General features: G+C 46.3%; 1 protein-coding gene across 6 annotated transcripts in view; it reads left to right on the forward strand.

Annotated features, from left to right (window-relative positions):
* LOC137534398 (pulmonary surfactant-associated protein D-like) overlaps window positions 1-10780 on the forward strand; it is a 68656-nt gene extending 57876 nt beyond the window's left edge. For all 6 annotated transcript variants that reach the window (XM_068255891.1, XM_068255893.1, XM_068255890.1 and 3 more), the window contains 2 exons: window positions 3354-3437; window positions 8822-10780. In XM_068255891.1, the coding sequence (XP_068111992.1) occupies window positions 3354-3437; window positions 8822-9204 (467 nt within the window). In that variant the 3' untranslated portion in view covers window positions 9205-10780. The remainder of the gene's footprint in view (window positions 1-3353; window positions 3438-8821) is intronic.
* The last annotated feature ends 3168 nt before the right edge of the window (window positions 10781-13948 follow it).

The raw sequence follows: 13948 nt of genomic DNA on the forward strand, positions 1-13948 counted from the left end.
AAAGGAAGGGAGGAGTTGCTCCAATAAATGTAAAATATTTTATATTTGTCATCATGCAGCTGAAAAAAAGGCTGCTATTTATTATAATTTAGAAAATAATTTTATTTCTGAATTTTTAATTTGGGTCCACTTTAACTACTTTAGCAGCATGGATGAGCGCTTCACATCCGTGACTGGTGCTGCTGCAGCCGGAGGAACGTGAGGATCGCGTCCGTGCACTTTGTGCGGCTGTGTGCGCGATCGTGCAGATGGAAGCCCACGATGGCGATGGTCCCAGTGGCAGGGGGGATTGGTGGCAGTGGACAGAAGCCATTCCCTGCTTGTCCGGTGAGAATGATCACTGTTTTTGTTAAAAAACAGTGATCATTCTCAAATGGTGCCGCCGCACGCCCTCCCGCTGCCGATCATTAGATTAATGAATGGGAACTTTGTTCCCATCATTCATCTCCCCTCCAGGCCCCCATGATCTCCGGCATCAATGAGATGTCTGCATCACTGCCGAAATAACACAGCCATGCATTACTTCCTATTTAGCGTACTTATTGTACGCAATAGGAAATAATGCGCGAGGACATCTTGTGGCCAGATAGTAAAATTAAACTTTTGTTTTAATATGTATGTCAAGAGGGTATATTATTCTTAAACTATGGGCATGTGACTAGTGATGGATGTAAAGCTAAAAAAATGCACCTTTATTTCCAAATAAAACATTACCTCCATACATTGTACAGGTGATATAATTTAAATGTTGCAAATGGGCAAATAAAATGTGTGGCTTTTACCCACAGTTTTATGTTTATTTTAAAACCATAATGGCTGAAAAATGAGAAATTATTTTTTTTTCAATTTTTTTCGTATTACTCCCATTAAAATGCATTTAGACTGTGCATTTAGAATGTACCAACCAAAGAAAGCCTAATTGGTGTAGAGAAAAACAAGGTATAGATTATTTTGCTGTGATAAGTAGTGATAAAGTTATTGGGGAATGAAAGGGAGAAGTGCTGAAATGTGAAAATTTCTCTCGTCAATAAGGTGAAAACAACGCACAGGCTTAAGTGATTAAATTAGTTAAATTAGTTTGAATGGGAACTTATTTTTAAATTATGTAAAATTTGTATTGATAAAATAGAGCCTAGGTATAAATACAGAAATCCTTGTTGACATTTTTTTAAACTTTTCCTATAAGACATATTGGGCCTCATTCAAATCACTTTTTCTCCTGAGTTTTCTCCTATGTGATATTTTCAAATTTGTCAGTAAAATGCCTTTTAAAGCAGTAGAATCAGCCATACTATGCCAGGGAAAAAAACACATATATAAGTAGATAAATACTTGATCTACTTACATAACACATGTATTATACTGTCCACGTTTTGATTTCAGTGAATGTTATATAGTAAATTATGAGAATTCTGTTCCTGGTGGGGGCCATGTCTTTTGCCCACAGTTAAGGCTAACTCGTGATGTCATTTCTGCCCTTTACTTTTTTTTATTGTCTCCTCCAATCGCTCAGTCACCTCAGCCTTGCTTCTAAACACAAGTGAGTAGGGGATTAGGTTTCAGATAAGAAGCTGGCAGGGAAATAAAGGGAAGAGGAGGAATAGATTATAGATAAAAAGAATCCCCAGCATGCAATTCTTTGGCACGACTACTAAAGGGCCAGTGTTCCTTAAGTATGTGATAACTCCAAATCATAACAGCAGAAAAAGTTTTGAAAGTTTTGAATGCAGGCTTAGCATATTTATCACTTAATACACTCAGACCAGTTGCTGTTGAAATTTGATTTTTATGGTGATGATACCGCTTTAAATCAACAGGAAGCTAAAAAAAAACCCCTCAAAATAATTTTGATTATATGTTTTCAGCTACTTTTTTGCTTTCTTTTAGTTGCAAGGTGCTGAAAAGTTATTTTAATTAGAAGATGAAAAATTATCTCCTAGGAGAAAACTTGAGAGAAAAAGTGCATATGGGCCCTAGGCATTTTCACCTGAGTTTTCTCCTAGGTGAAATTTTCATAACTTTGTCCTAAATGCCTTCTAAGTCACCAGCAAGCAAAACAATACTCAAAATAAATCTGATAGCACTATTCCACCAACGTTTGGGTACTTTTTCAGTTGTAAAATTCTGAAAAATTAGTTTAACCACTTCAGGACCGTATGCTCACACCCACCTAGTGACCTGACAATATTGTGCAGCTATGTCAGCTTGCTGCACAGCCATAACACTTACCACACAAATGCATTTTTCCTCCTTTATTGTCCTTAATAGGACACTATTTAGGAGGACTTTGATCGCTGCTGCAATCTTTTTTTTTTTTTTTTTTTTTTTTTAATTGAAAAAACTGTAGGCTTTTCCCTCTCTCCCCCCTCCCTCTCCCTCCCTCCTTCCCCATCCTAAACAAGTCCTTGACGCTGATCCGTCCTCTTCCCCGCCCGAGGGACTTATTCCCCAGCCAATCTGAGGGACAGCCAAGTGTCCCCCGATCTCTTGCAGCGCTGTACAAAGGTAAACAATGGGGTTTTTAACCCCGTTTCGGTGGAAAACAGCCTGCTAGCCGTGGTTGCGCCTAGCAGGCTGATCACGAAGCTCCACTCCGTCACGCGGCAGGGGCCGATCGCGCAGTCATGCAATCGTACCCTGCTAAACTGCAGCTCCAGGACTTGACGCCAATCAGCATTAGGCGGTCCTGGGGCTGCCGCCGCGGTCTCACCCATCGGCATGATGCGGTCATTAAGTAGTTAAAGAGAAGATGAAAATTATCTCCTAGGAGATAACTCAGGTGAAAATGTAATTGCATATGGGCCCTAGGCCTGTAAGTAATTATTATTTTTTCCTGAGTTATCTCCTAGGATAAGTGTTTTAATTTTCTATTTAAAATAACTTTTCAGCACTTTGCAACTGAAAAAGTACCAAAAAGTGAAAAAGTACTATAAAAATTATTTTGAGTATTTTCTTGCTTGTTAGTGATTTAACCACTTCGCTCTATCTGGACGGATATATGCTTGCTTTTGGTTTAAAATATATTTTATTGGCAAGTTGTGAAAATATCACTTAGGAGAAAACTCAGGAGAAAAAGTTAATTTATAGGCCCCAGGCATTTGCAATTGACCTTTTCTCCAAAGTTTTCTGCTAGGTGATATTTTTACACCTTACCAATAAAATGCACCTGAAAACAAGAACATTCTCAGATTAATTTTGACAGTTCTTTTTCACCTACTTTTTAATACTTTTTAAATTAAACCGTGCTAAAAAAAAGTTATTTTGAAAGCAAAATAAAAAGTTATTTCCAAGGAGAAACCGTAAGGGTAAAAGCAAATTGCATATGGCTCATAGTATATATTCTCTCCTTTCAGTACTTGAAGCTCTGAAATTGCAGAATGCTTCTTTGGATGGGCGACTTCAGGCTCTACAATCAAGGCTTGAAAAACAGATAAAAGGTGAGCAGAAGTGGACAATCTGGGCCTGTTTTATTGCGTTTTTCCAGGGCAGGAGAACAGTTGTAAATCTAAACAACCTAAGCTGGACTTATTCTCCAGGATATTAAAAGGAAAAATAAGATTCTCCTAAGGAGGAAAGAGGCCTAGGAGTCTATGTCAAACTAAGAAAGAAATCCCCAAAGAAGGGAAGGTGCCTTCAACACCATTTATCATAAACATACAAGGCTGTATCACCATGCTTACCCAGATGTTTTAAAGACCATATAGCCAGGTGCTGAAAGGATTTGCAAGGTGAAAAAATAAATTTGGCTTTACTTACACGGGCCTTCTTCCAGCCCCTAGAAGTCATGTGTCTATCGCCGCCTCTCCAGGCCTTCTTCAATCTCTCTCTGGCATACTCTGAAGGGTCGGTGTCTTCCGCGCATGTGCACAAATGTGCCCAAGTCATCGGGAGCGTACTGCACCTGCACAGTACTACTGCGCAGTGCCAGTACACTTCCGGTAATGTGGCTGCGCTCTTATGCAGGACGGACACCTGCCTGCTCTGGGTGTCAGTGGGCTGTGGAGTGTCACAGACAGAGAAACGCTATAATACTATCAGAATACAGTGAAATGATAATGCACTGGAGTGGTTCTGTCATACCTCCCAACTTTTGAAGATGAGAAAGAGGGACACTTAAGCCACACACCCTGTGCGGCCTTAAGCCACACCCTTACTTTTGCAAACATTATTAGACAGTGACCTTCAAAGACAAATCCACAAAACAGCACATAATATGGCAGCGTTACCTCCAGAACAGCACATGTGTCAGCGTTACCTCCAGAACAGCACATATGGCAGCGTTACCTCCAGAACAGCACATATGGCAGCGTTACCTCCAGAACAGCACATATGGCAGCGTTACCTCCAGAACAGCACATATGGCAGCGTTACCTCCAGAACAGCACATATGGCAACGTTACCTCCAGAACAGCACATATGGCAGCGTTACCTCCAGAACAGCACATATGGCAGCGTTACCTCCAGAACAGCACATATGGCAGCGTTACCTCCAGAACAGCACATAATATGCCAGCGTTACCTCCAGAACAGGACATAATATGGCAGCGTTGCCTCCAGAACAGCACATAATATGGTAGCGTTACCTCCAGAACAGCACATAATATGGCAGCGTTACCTCCAGAACAGCACATAATATGGCAGCGTTGCCTCCAGAACAGCACATAATATGCCAGCGTTACCTCCAGAACAGCACATAATATGCCAGCGTTACCTCCAGAACAGCACATAATATGGCAGCGTTACCTCCAGAACAGCACATAATATGGCAGCGTTACCTCCAGAACAGCACATAATATGGCAGCGTTACCTCCAGAACAGCACATAATATGGCAGCGTTACCTCCAGAACAGGACATAATATGGCAGAGCTACTGCAAAATCCACATGTAGGTGTGCATAGATGTTTGCAAATTGTATTAAAAAAATGTTTTTGCCTCTAGATCCCATAATGCCACAATGGCGATCCATATACAACTGCTGTCAGGGTGGGGAGAGAGACTTAAGAGTGCTGGAGAGTGGGGCTTGCTGAGGGTCAGGAAGGGGGTGCAGCTGCAGCAGGGGCTAATGAAGCATGCTCAGGGGGGTTAGGGTAAAGTGAAGACTGGTGTGTGGGGAAGGGTTCTGAGGGAGCCTGGCCTGGGGGAGATGGGGTGAGTGAGGGCGGGTGTGTGGGGGAAAGGGGTTCTGAGAGAGCAGGAGTGGGGAGATGGGGTGAGTGAGGACTGGTGTGTGTGGTAAAGGAGTTATGAGAGAGCAGGAGTGGGGAGGAAGGAGGGCTAGTGTGGGGGAAGGGTCCTGAGAGAGCAGGAGTGGGGAGATGGGGTGAGTGAGGGTTGGTGTGTGGGGGAAAGGGGTCCTGAGAGAGCAGGAGTGGGGAGATGGGGTGAGTGAGAGCTGGTGTGTGGGGGAAGGGTCCTGAGAGAGCAGGAGTAGGGAGATGGGGTGAGTGAGAGCTGGTGTGTGGGGGAAGGGTCCTGAGAGAGCAGGAGTAGGGAGATGGGATGAGTGAGGGCTGGTGTGTGGGGGAAGGGTCCTGAGAGAGCAGGAGTGGGGAGATGGGGTGAGTGAGGGCTGGTGTGTGGGGGAAAGGGGTTCTGAGAGAGCAGGAGTGGGGAGGAAGGAGGGCTAGTGTGGGGGAAGGGTCCTGAGAGAGCAGGAGTGAGAGATGGGGTGAGTGAAGACTGGTGTGTGGGGAAGGGTTCTGAGGGAGCCTGGCCTGGGGGAGATGGGGTGAGTGAGGGCTGGTGTGTGGGGGAAAGGGGTTCTGAAAGGGCAGGAGTGGGGAGATGGGGTGAGTGAGGGCTGGTGTGTGGGGGAAAGGGGTTCTGAGGGAGCCTGGCCTGGGGGATATGGGGTGAGTGAGGGTTGGTGTGTGGGGGAAAGGGGTTCTGAGGGAGCCTGGCCTGGGGGAAAGGGGTGAGTGAGGGCTGGTGTGTGGGGGAAAGGGATTCTGAGAGAGCAGGAGTGGGGAGGAAGGAGGGCTAGTGTGGGGGAAGGGTCCTGAGAGAGCAGGAGTGGGGAGATGGGGTGAGTGAAGACTGGTGTGTGGGGAAGGGTTCTGAGGGAGCCTGGCCTGGGGGAGATGGGGTGAGTGAGGGCTGGTGTGTGGGGGAAAGGGGTCCTGAGAGAGCAGGAGTGGGGAGATGGGGTGAGTGAGGGCTGGTGTGTGGGGGAAGGGTCCTGAGAGAGCAGGAATGGGGAGATGGGGTGAGTGAGGGCTGGTGTGTGGGGGAAAGGGGTTCTGAGAGAGCAGGAGTGGGGAGGAAAGAGGGCTAGTGTGGGGGAAGGGTCCTGAGAGAACAGGAGTGGGGAGATGGGGTGAGTGAGGGCTGACACCAGGAGAGCATAAAGAGCAGAGCTCATATATTTTTGAAGGGAGAAAGTGAAAGCTGGCTGGAGGTACAAGAGGGGCATTATCTGGACACTGACCAGCCACTTACCATTCAAATCTCCCTCTTCTCCATTATCCTCTCTGAGGGGGCTGGGGCTTGAGCCAAGGAAGCAGCCAATCATCACATCTCTGCTCCTTCCACCCACTGTGCTCTCAGCCTCTCACACACACACAGGAAACTACAGGCAGCCAGTCAGTGCTGCACTGAGATCTGTGGGCGGCACTGGCTGCAGCGAGGTGTGGGGATTGGGGATTAGATTACACAGAGGTCTGTGAGCTGGATAGCAGTCGGGGCTATCACGGACCTCTGGGGCGGAGCTATCATGGAGCTCTGAGATCGAAGCTATGAGGCTCACAGAGCATTGGGAAGGAGGAGGGGAGAGGAGGAGCAGGATGCACAGTAATGCTGACTGTAAGGGAGAAAGATAGTCAGGGAGGGAGGAGGAAAGTGGGATTTGACAGGCAGGAGGCGGGGCCCAGGACCAGGGGGCGTAAACCGGGCTAGTCCCGCCCAATTCGGGACAGTTGTGGCCTATGGTTCTGTGCTTGCAACTTAAAAGGCAACAGCAGTAGTGTGCACACAGTTTTGGGTGTCAATCGGCTGTGGCATGTCACACAGAAAAAAAACACAGGAGACTGATGTAAGTGAGGAACAAGAAACTAGGCCTAGCTAATGCTTTCCCTACCTATCTGCAGCAAGTCTGACCCTGCTCTAACTAACAAGTCAGCAGCCAGCAGAGAATTAATCCACTATGGCCATGTGTCTGCTGGCTGTGAGGTAAGGGGTCAAAGTTTAGCTCACTGATGATGTATAGGGGATGAATCGAACACACCAAATGTTCACTGTTTGCCACAAATGTGAACAGCGGATGTTCACAGAATTCCGCTCATTGACAAACAGTTTGGGACATCTCTACACTTGAGCAGGCTCTTTTGTGGACACCTCACTGAGTCTGTCCACCACTCAAGTATACTGCGCATGTCTGTTATTCTTTCATGCTGGGTTGGGGGGGGGGGGGGGGGCAGCACTGATACATGTAGAGTTTACAGATCTGTAATTGCACTCATCCTTCAAAAATTACTAAATAGAGTTTAATCCACAGTATCCGGCACCGGCGGGAATCGCTGGTGCCTGTATGTATTCTCAGCCTTGCTTCATTTATGCAACCAAGTTGTACTCCATGCTGAATTGGTGCCCATAAATTCTCTATATGCTCCGAGCATTTGAAGGCATGTGTCTATCTGCTGCAAGCTGTGAGGACTTACATGAGATGATTTCTAACACTCTTGATGAACCAGTTAGAAGAAAGCATATCCTCAACTTGTCTTAGGAATGCCCTTTTGCTTTTCTGAAATGATGTCCAACTAGACAAGTTGCTCAGGCCTCAGAGTTCACACGACAAGACCCTCCTCTCTGCATTCTGCATTATAAACTACTGTACTTTTCGCTGCATAAGATGCTCCGGAGTGTAAGAAGCACCTAAGTAGAGGACCAAAACCAGGGGAAAAATATATATATACTAAACCTGGTGTGCCCATATTCTAGGAGCATCTCGGTAGATGTTCTCCCCAGTTGGTGTCCTCCTGTGTCCCCTATATGTGCCCAGTGTGTCCCCTGCTGTCCCCAGTATGTCCCCTGCTGTCCCCAGTGTGTCTCCTGCTGTCCCCAGTGTGTCTCAAGTATGTCGGCTGCTGTCCCCAGTATGTCCCTTGTGCATGTTCTGCTGTCCCCATTCTGCCTCTTTGTGCCTTGCCATGTGTGTCCTACTGTTCCCAGTATGTCCCCATTCTGCCCCAGTGTGCCTTGCCGTGTGTGTCCACTTTCCCACCTTGTGTCTCCGCTACCTGCCAGTGTAACTATCTGTCTAGCGATCGTTTTACCTAATCCGCCTGCAGGGAATTCAGACACCTCTTTACACCGTGCGGCTTTCCCTAGTGAAAGTCTTCTGCTGATGACGCAATCAGTAGAAACCACGTTACTAGAGGAGCATTGCGGAAGTGAAGAGAGGTCTCCGGTCCTCACAGGAGCCGCTGGATTAGGTAAGACGAGCACTACACAGCTAATTACACTGGCGGGGAACGAAGATGCAAAAGGGGTTGCAGGCAGGGAGTGTACCATACAGGGGGAACCATTGGCGCACACTTAGGGTTGAGCAGCATACAAGGGGCAGTGCAGGGAATCCCTGATGTGGTGGCGGGTTGGCGGCTCATATCGGTGGACGTTTGTAAGTCGAGGATTCCCTGCCTTTGCGGTATAAGACACGGACTTTTTCTCCTCATTTTTGGGGGAGAAAAAGTGCGTTATATATGGTGGGAAATACGGTATTCCTGTTTTCCTGCAGTCTGATGATTGTATTCAGTATAGCAGTAAACAAACCTGGAGCTGAAGTTCTTTTTTACATTACCTTTGTTTTCTCCCCTTCTCTTTCAGCCTTGATATATTCCAAAGGAAGAGCTGTGGGTGGAAACCATATTTATGTCAGCAACGGTGCCCGAGCCACTTACAGCAGTGCCAAAAACATCTGCACTAATATTGGGGGTGAAATGGCTTCGCCACAGAATACCATTGAGAACCGAGCTGTGCAACAAGTCCGCAATCAGTTCAGGCTGTCTGCCTTTATAGGGATAGATGCTTTACAGGAAAAGGGTGTTTATAAATACCTCACCGGAGAGCCGATCTCCTACTCCAACTGGCTTGAAGGGGAACCTCACATTGCCAAGACAGGATCAGACGATTGTGTAGAAGTAAACGAGAATGGAAACTGGGCGAATGTAAATTGTGGACAGAAACGGCTGGCTGTCTGTCAGTTTTAATACAGAGGCAATCCAGTAATCCTGTCTCGGCCACCATGGATGTTATTGGATCTTTTAATCTCTTTAAATCTCTCTCCAGGCACAACGTTTTTTCCTCGTCCTATGTAGAGTCAACGACAAAGCTTGTTTTCATATATTTAGAAACTCCTTCATTAGCTGATGTCTTATAAATCACATTTACAGTAAATTACTTAGCCAGGAGGCCCTCCCCAGCCAATTCCTGCTGCACAGACCATCAAAACAAGGCTGCAACTTATTGTATGTGTGTTCCCCTTGAAGTGCATCATGGCCAGTAAGAGGTGGAAATGGGTCAGAGTGACAAATAAATATGTTTGCAAATACAAGTGCTACAGAAACAGGCAACTGCATATCACACAAATAAAAGCTAAGCATCATATTCACAAATAACAAAATTAGTCAGGCTTTCCTCCCAAATAACATAATTAAGCAGCGTAAGACCCAGACCCCCATGACAACCCCTGAGTAATAGACAGCACCCCAGTAAAAAGCTCAGACCTCCTGCTCTGTACACTGTCACTGTGGCAGAGGCAGGGAGATTGCACACATGTGTCCTGATTCTCTTTATCCCAGCCAGCATACCTTTTCTCCACTTGCCATCTCCCAGTCTCCAATGACCTACTCTCATATTCAGTGACTGCAGCCAAGATGGACACTGACTGGGCTGAATAGTATTACAACACTATTGCTATTACTGGCTGTCAAAGGCTTTAGTTACAGTGATTTCAAGCAGGGGTTCAAAAGTTGTGGGACTTATGCTGAAGCTCCGCCCCTTTGCCTCTACCAGTGGCTGCCCTGGGTTCTTAGCTAGCTGTGCAGCACGGCTGCACTTCAGCAGCTACTTTGAAGCTCCAACAAACTGTCATGCTGCGCCATGCCTTGGTAAGCCCCATGGGCTGGTTCAGGTCACATGATCACCAAGAGATAACATCCGGGCAATCTACTTGTTAAATTACCAGATGGTCTGTTCATAGCTGTGCCTGGAGCTGGGATTTAAAGTGGAACTCTTTGAGTAGAAATCTGAAGGGTGAACTCTACATGCTCACCTCCTCAGTGAAGCTCCCTCTGGTTCTTGGCCCTCCTCTTCTGTTATCTGCTGCTGACCTCTTATCCCCAGAGCTGCTGTAATACTGGTGAAGATCCTCCAGATGCACCTTCCACAATGCACATTACATTACACCCCTTCTGGTAACAGGTACCAGGGAAAAATAAGAGGAGCAGCTTTGGCTGACAGGGCCACTACTGACTTGCCTTTCCTGTGAATGGAAGAAAGTTGAACTGAAGACAATGGAATACTCAAGCAACATCCAGTATGTCATGTGAAGGGGAGGAGAGGGATGCAGATTTAAGATGAGAAGGAAAGGAGTCCTGCTAGACAGTAAATATTAGGTTTTCTCCCTATGATAGTCTTTATCCTTTTTTTTGTTTGTTTGTTTTTTTTTGGCTGAAGAAACTGCACACCTTGACAGCTTTCAAAAGCATGATTTTAGTAACTGTAAAAATCACACTCTGATATCCTACTGATGATGAATACATGGAGTAATTTCTCTTAATAAAGAATGACTGTTTATAAGATTCCATCATATTAAAGGTGTAAATGTTTCTTTTATATAAGCGTGATTGTATTGCTGCATTGCTGTTGTAAATTGATGGGTGTACTAACTGTATAAATGATGGAGAGGGTGTGGTGACCAATGGGGTCCAAGTACCTTCCAGAGGAGACAAAAAACGAGACAGGGACACCAGGAGCCCCTAATGGTGCAGTAAGTCGAGGGAATGGGATATTCCAAAACGGTAATGTACAGGACACTCAGAAGAATCAGAATCAGAATCAGAAGAATCAGAATCACGTTTATTTCGCCAAGTACAACGGGGGTTGTACCCGGAATTATTTTTGGCACAGACAGGGTCGGAGATGGTACAAACACTTGCATGCAGTCCAACATATACAGTCAGGTACTTTAGTACAAGTAGCATATACATATATACACAGCACTTATATATACAGCACACTAGCTATACTGACGGACGCGTGGGGAAGTCTGGAGAGCTGTGTGAGGGGAGCAGCCGGTGGCCATCTGCCGGTGGCGCTCGCTCAGCTCCGCAGCAGCTCCAGACGCCCCGCCGTGTGTCCTGGAGAAAAAGTGGACAGCGAAAGGAGCGAAAGAGAGAAAAGTGGACAGCGAAAAGAGAAGGAATAGCTAAAAAAGACTGAGGAAGGAAAGAGAGAAGGAGAAGGAGCCAGGGCAAGAGGAGAGGGACAGAGGCAGAGGCAGAGTCCCCCCCCAGGGCTGCAGGATAAAAAGAAGCACCCCAGGGACCGACGAAACAGTCCCAACAGTCCGAAACAGAGTCTGTCCCCATGGAAAGTCGCCAGGTGCCTGGCTGAGTGGTGGAGCAGGCAACCCGCTGGTCCTTCCGGCTGAGTGGTGGGCGATAGGAGCTTCGGCAATGGAGGATGACCCTGATGAAGGCTGGGGGCTGCATCTGGAAAGGTCCTACCACGTGGGAGACCCGGAAGGTGAGGCCTCCTGCACACATGGAGTGGCGGTGGCTCGAACAGCTGATCAGCTGTCGGCCCTCAGGCGGTTTGTGCGGCTGGGCGCACCGCTGGAGGCCTGCACAGAGACCTGCATGACATTTGTCCCCTGAGTGTGCGGAGTATGGTGGCCTCTCACTAGGAGCCAAACCTGGTCGTCGGGCCTCAAATGCTGCGTGGGGGTCGGTGGCTCCGGCGCGGATGGTGTCCCTGATGTTCAGTGGGCAGCGGCGGCAGATCAGCGGAGCTCCGTGCAGCTAAGTTTCATGCTGCACGTGGGCTCCCGAACAGCTGATCCTCTCTGCGGCGCGGATGGTGTCCTGATGGTGGTCCGGGGGCAGCGGCGGCAGATCAGCGGAGCTCCGTGCAGCTAAGTTCCATGCTGCACGTGGGCTCCCGAACAGTTGATCCTCTCTGCGGCGCGGATGGTGTCCTGATGGTGGTCCGGGGGCAGCGGCGGCAGATCAGCGGAGCTCCGTGCAGCTAAGTTCCATGCTGCACGTGGGCTCCCAAACAGCTGATCGGAACAGCTGATCCTCTCCGAGCAGCTCACCGCTTCCTTGCCTTCCCACACGCGGTCCGTTGCTGTTTGCGGGGCCAGACTGGTTCCCCCGATGCCCTCCGCCTCACAAGGGTGGATTGCAAGACTGGCAACCATAGTGAATTAGCCAGTGAGGAAAGCCCGTCCTCACTCGGGTTCTTTGGTCTTTGATAGTTTGGGTTGCACTCCAGGCAAAGGGGAAAATGGTGTAAGGGTTCAAAGGAACCAATATACACGGCCAGCACTCCATGCTGAGGGGCCTGGTATAGGGTTGGGTATCATTGAGAGGGAGGAGGTGCCCCAAGATGTAATGTTTAGTGGTAGAAATGTTGACTAGATAAACATAAAAAAAGGCCTACTTCTTGTTAGGAAGGGGTAGCCCAAAATAAAAATTATACATTGTTAATAGAAACCAGACACTTAAATGATAACGTGTTTCGCAGATCCAGTCCACTTCCTCAGATCAAATAACAGTAAGTGAAAATTAGATACAAATATAATACAAAAAATTAAGGTGTACGGTATATATAATCATGCAATAAAATAATGTGATATATCAATTCTATCAAATGCATTGGTATAAACATACAAAAAAACAGTCCTTAAAGAGGAATTCCAGTGAAAATAATGTAATAAAAAAAGTGCTTCATTTTTACAATAATTATGTATAAATAATTTAGTCAGTGTTTGCCCATTGTAAAATCTTTTAAATCCCTGATTTACATTCTGACATTTATTACATGGTGACATTTTTACTGCTGGCAGATGATGTAGCTGCTGCATGCTTTTTGGGCAGTTGGAAACAGCTGTAAACAGCTATTTCCCACAATGCAACAAGGTTCACAGACAGGAAACTGCCAGGAGTACCACGGTCCCCAGAGTTTCTTGTAGGAGGGTTTCACCACAATATCAGTCATACAGCGCCCCCTGATGGTCTGTTTGTGAAAAGGAATACATTTCTCATGTAAAAGGAGGTATCAGCTACTGATTGGGATAAAGTTCAATTCTTGGTCGGAGTTTCTTTTTAAGCTGCCCACAATAAAAATATACATAAACCTAGTATCAATAAACAAAAAAACTGTAATCCAAAAATATAGGAAACACCTATCACACATAGTATATTCTGACATATTTATGCAGCAAATGGTGGGTTATATGGTCAGTTAATTAGGTAATAATGACATAAAATTCACTATGGTATCCTAAAACAACATAGCAACCAATTATGTGTATACCAATAGGATTTTAGGAGCTAAAAATAATACCATATAATATCGCATTAGGGTGATGAAAATATATCGAATAATAACCAATAGGCCCAGAAACGTGTATAAAAAAAAGGATCAAAAACCATTTACCTTAAAATTAAAGCTCCCGCAGTCTGAAGGGTTTAAATAGCCCCAGGATCTCAGTGTCTGACGTCACTTCCTGTAAAACTGGAATTCTGTCATAGTGATGTGAAGGTAGAGTGAGGGTAGAAGTCTGCTTATGTTATGTCCGCAAAGAGGGTAAGTGATTGTAATACTGAACGGACGGAAGTCAGCTGAATTGGCGGACATGGATGAATTAGGTGACAAAAAGGACAGGTGAGGGCGGAAGTGATGCTGGAAAATATGGTATTATTGTGAGTAATTCTGATTTTCTCC

The sequence above is a fragment of the Hyperolius riggenbachi genome, chromosome 10 (genome assembly GCF_040937935.1).
Source record: "Hyperolius riggenbachi isolate aHypRig1 chromosome 10, aHypRig1.pri, whole genome shotgun sequence".
In the NCBI taxonomy this organism is placed as follows: domain Eukaryota; kingdom Metazoa; phylum Chordata; class Amphibia; order Anura; family Hyperoliidae; genus Hyperolius; species Hyperolius riggenbachi.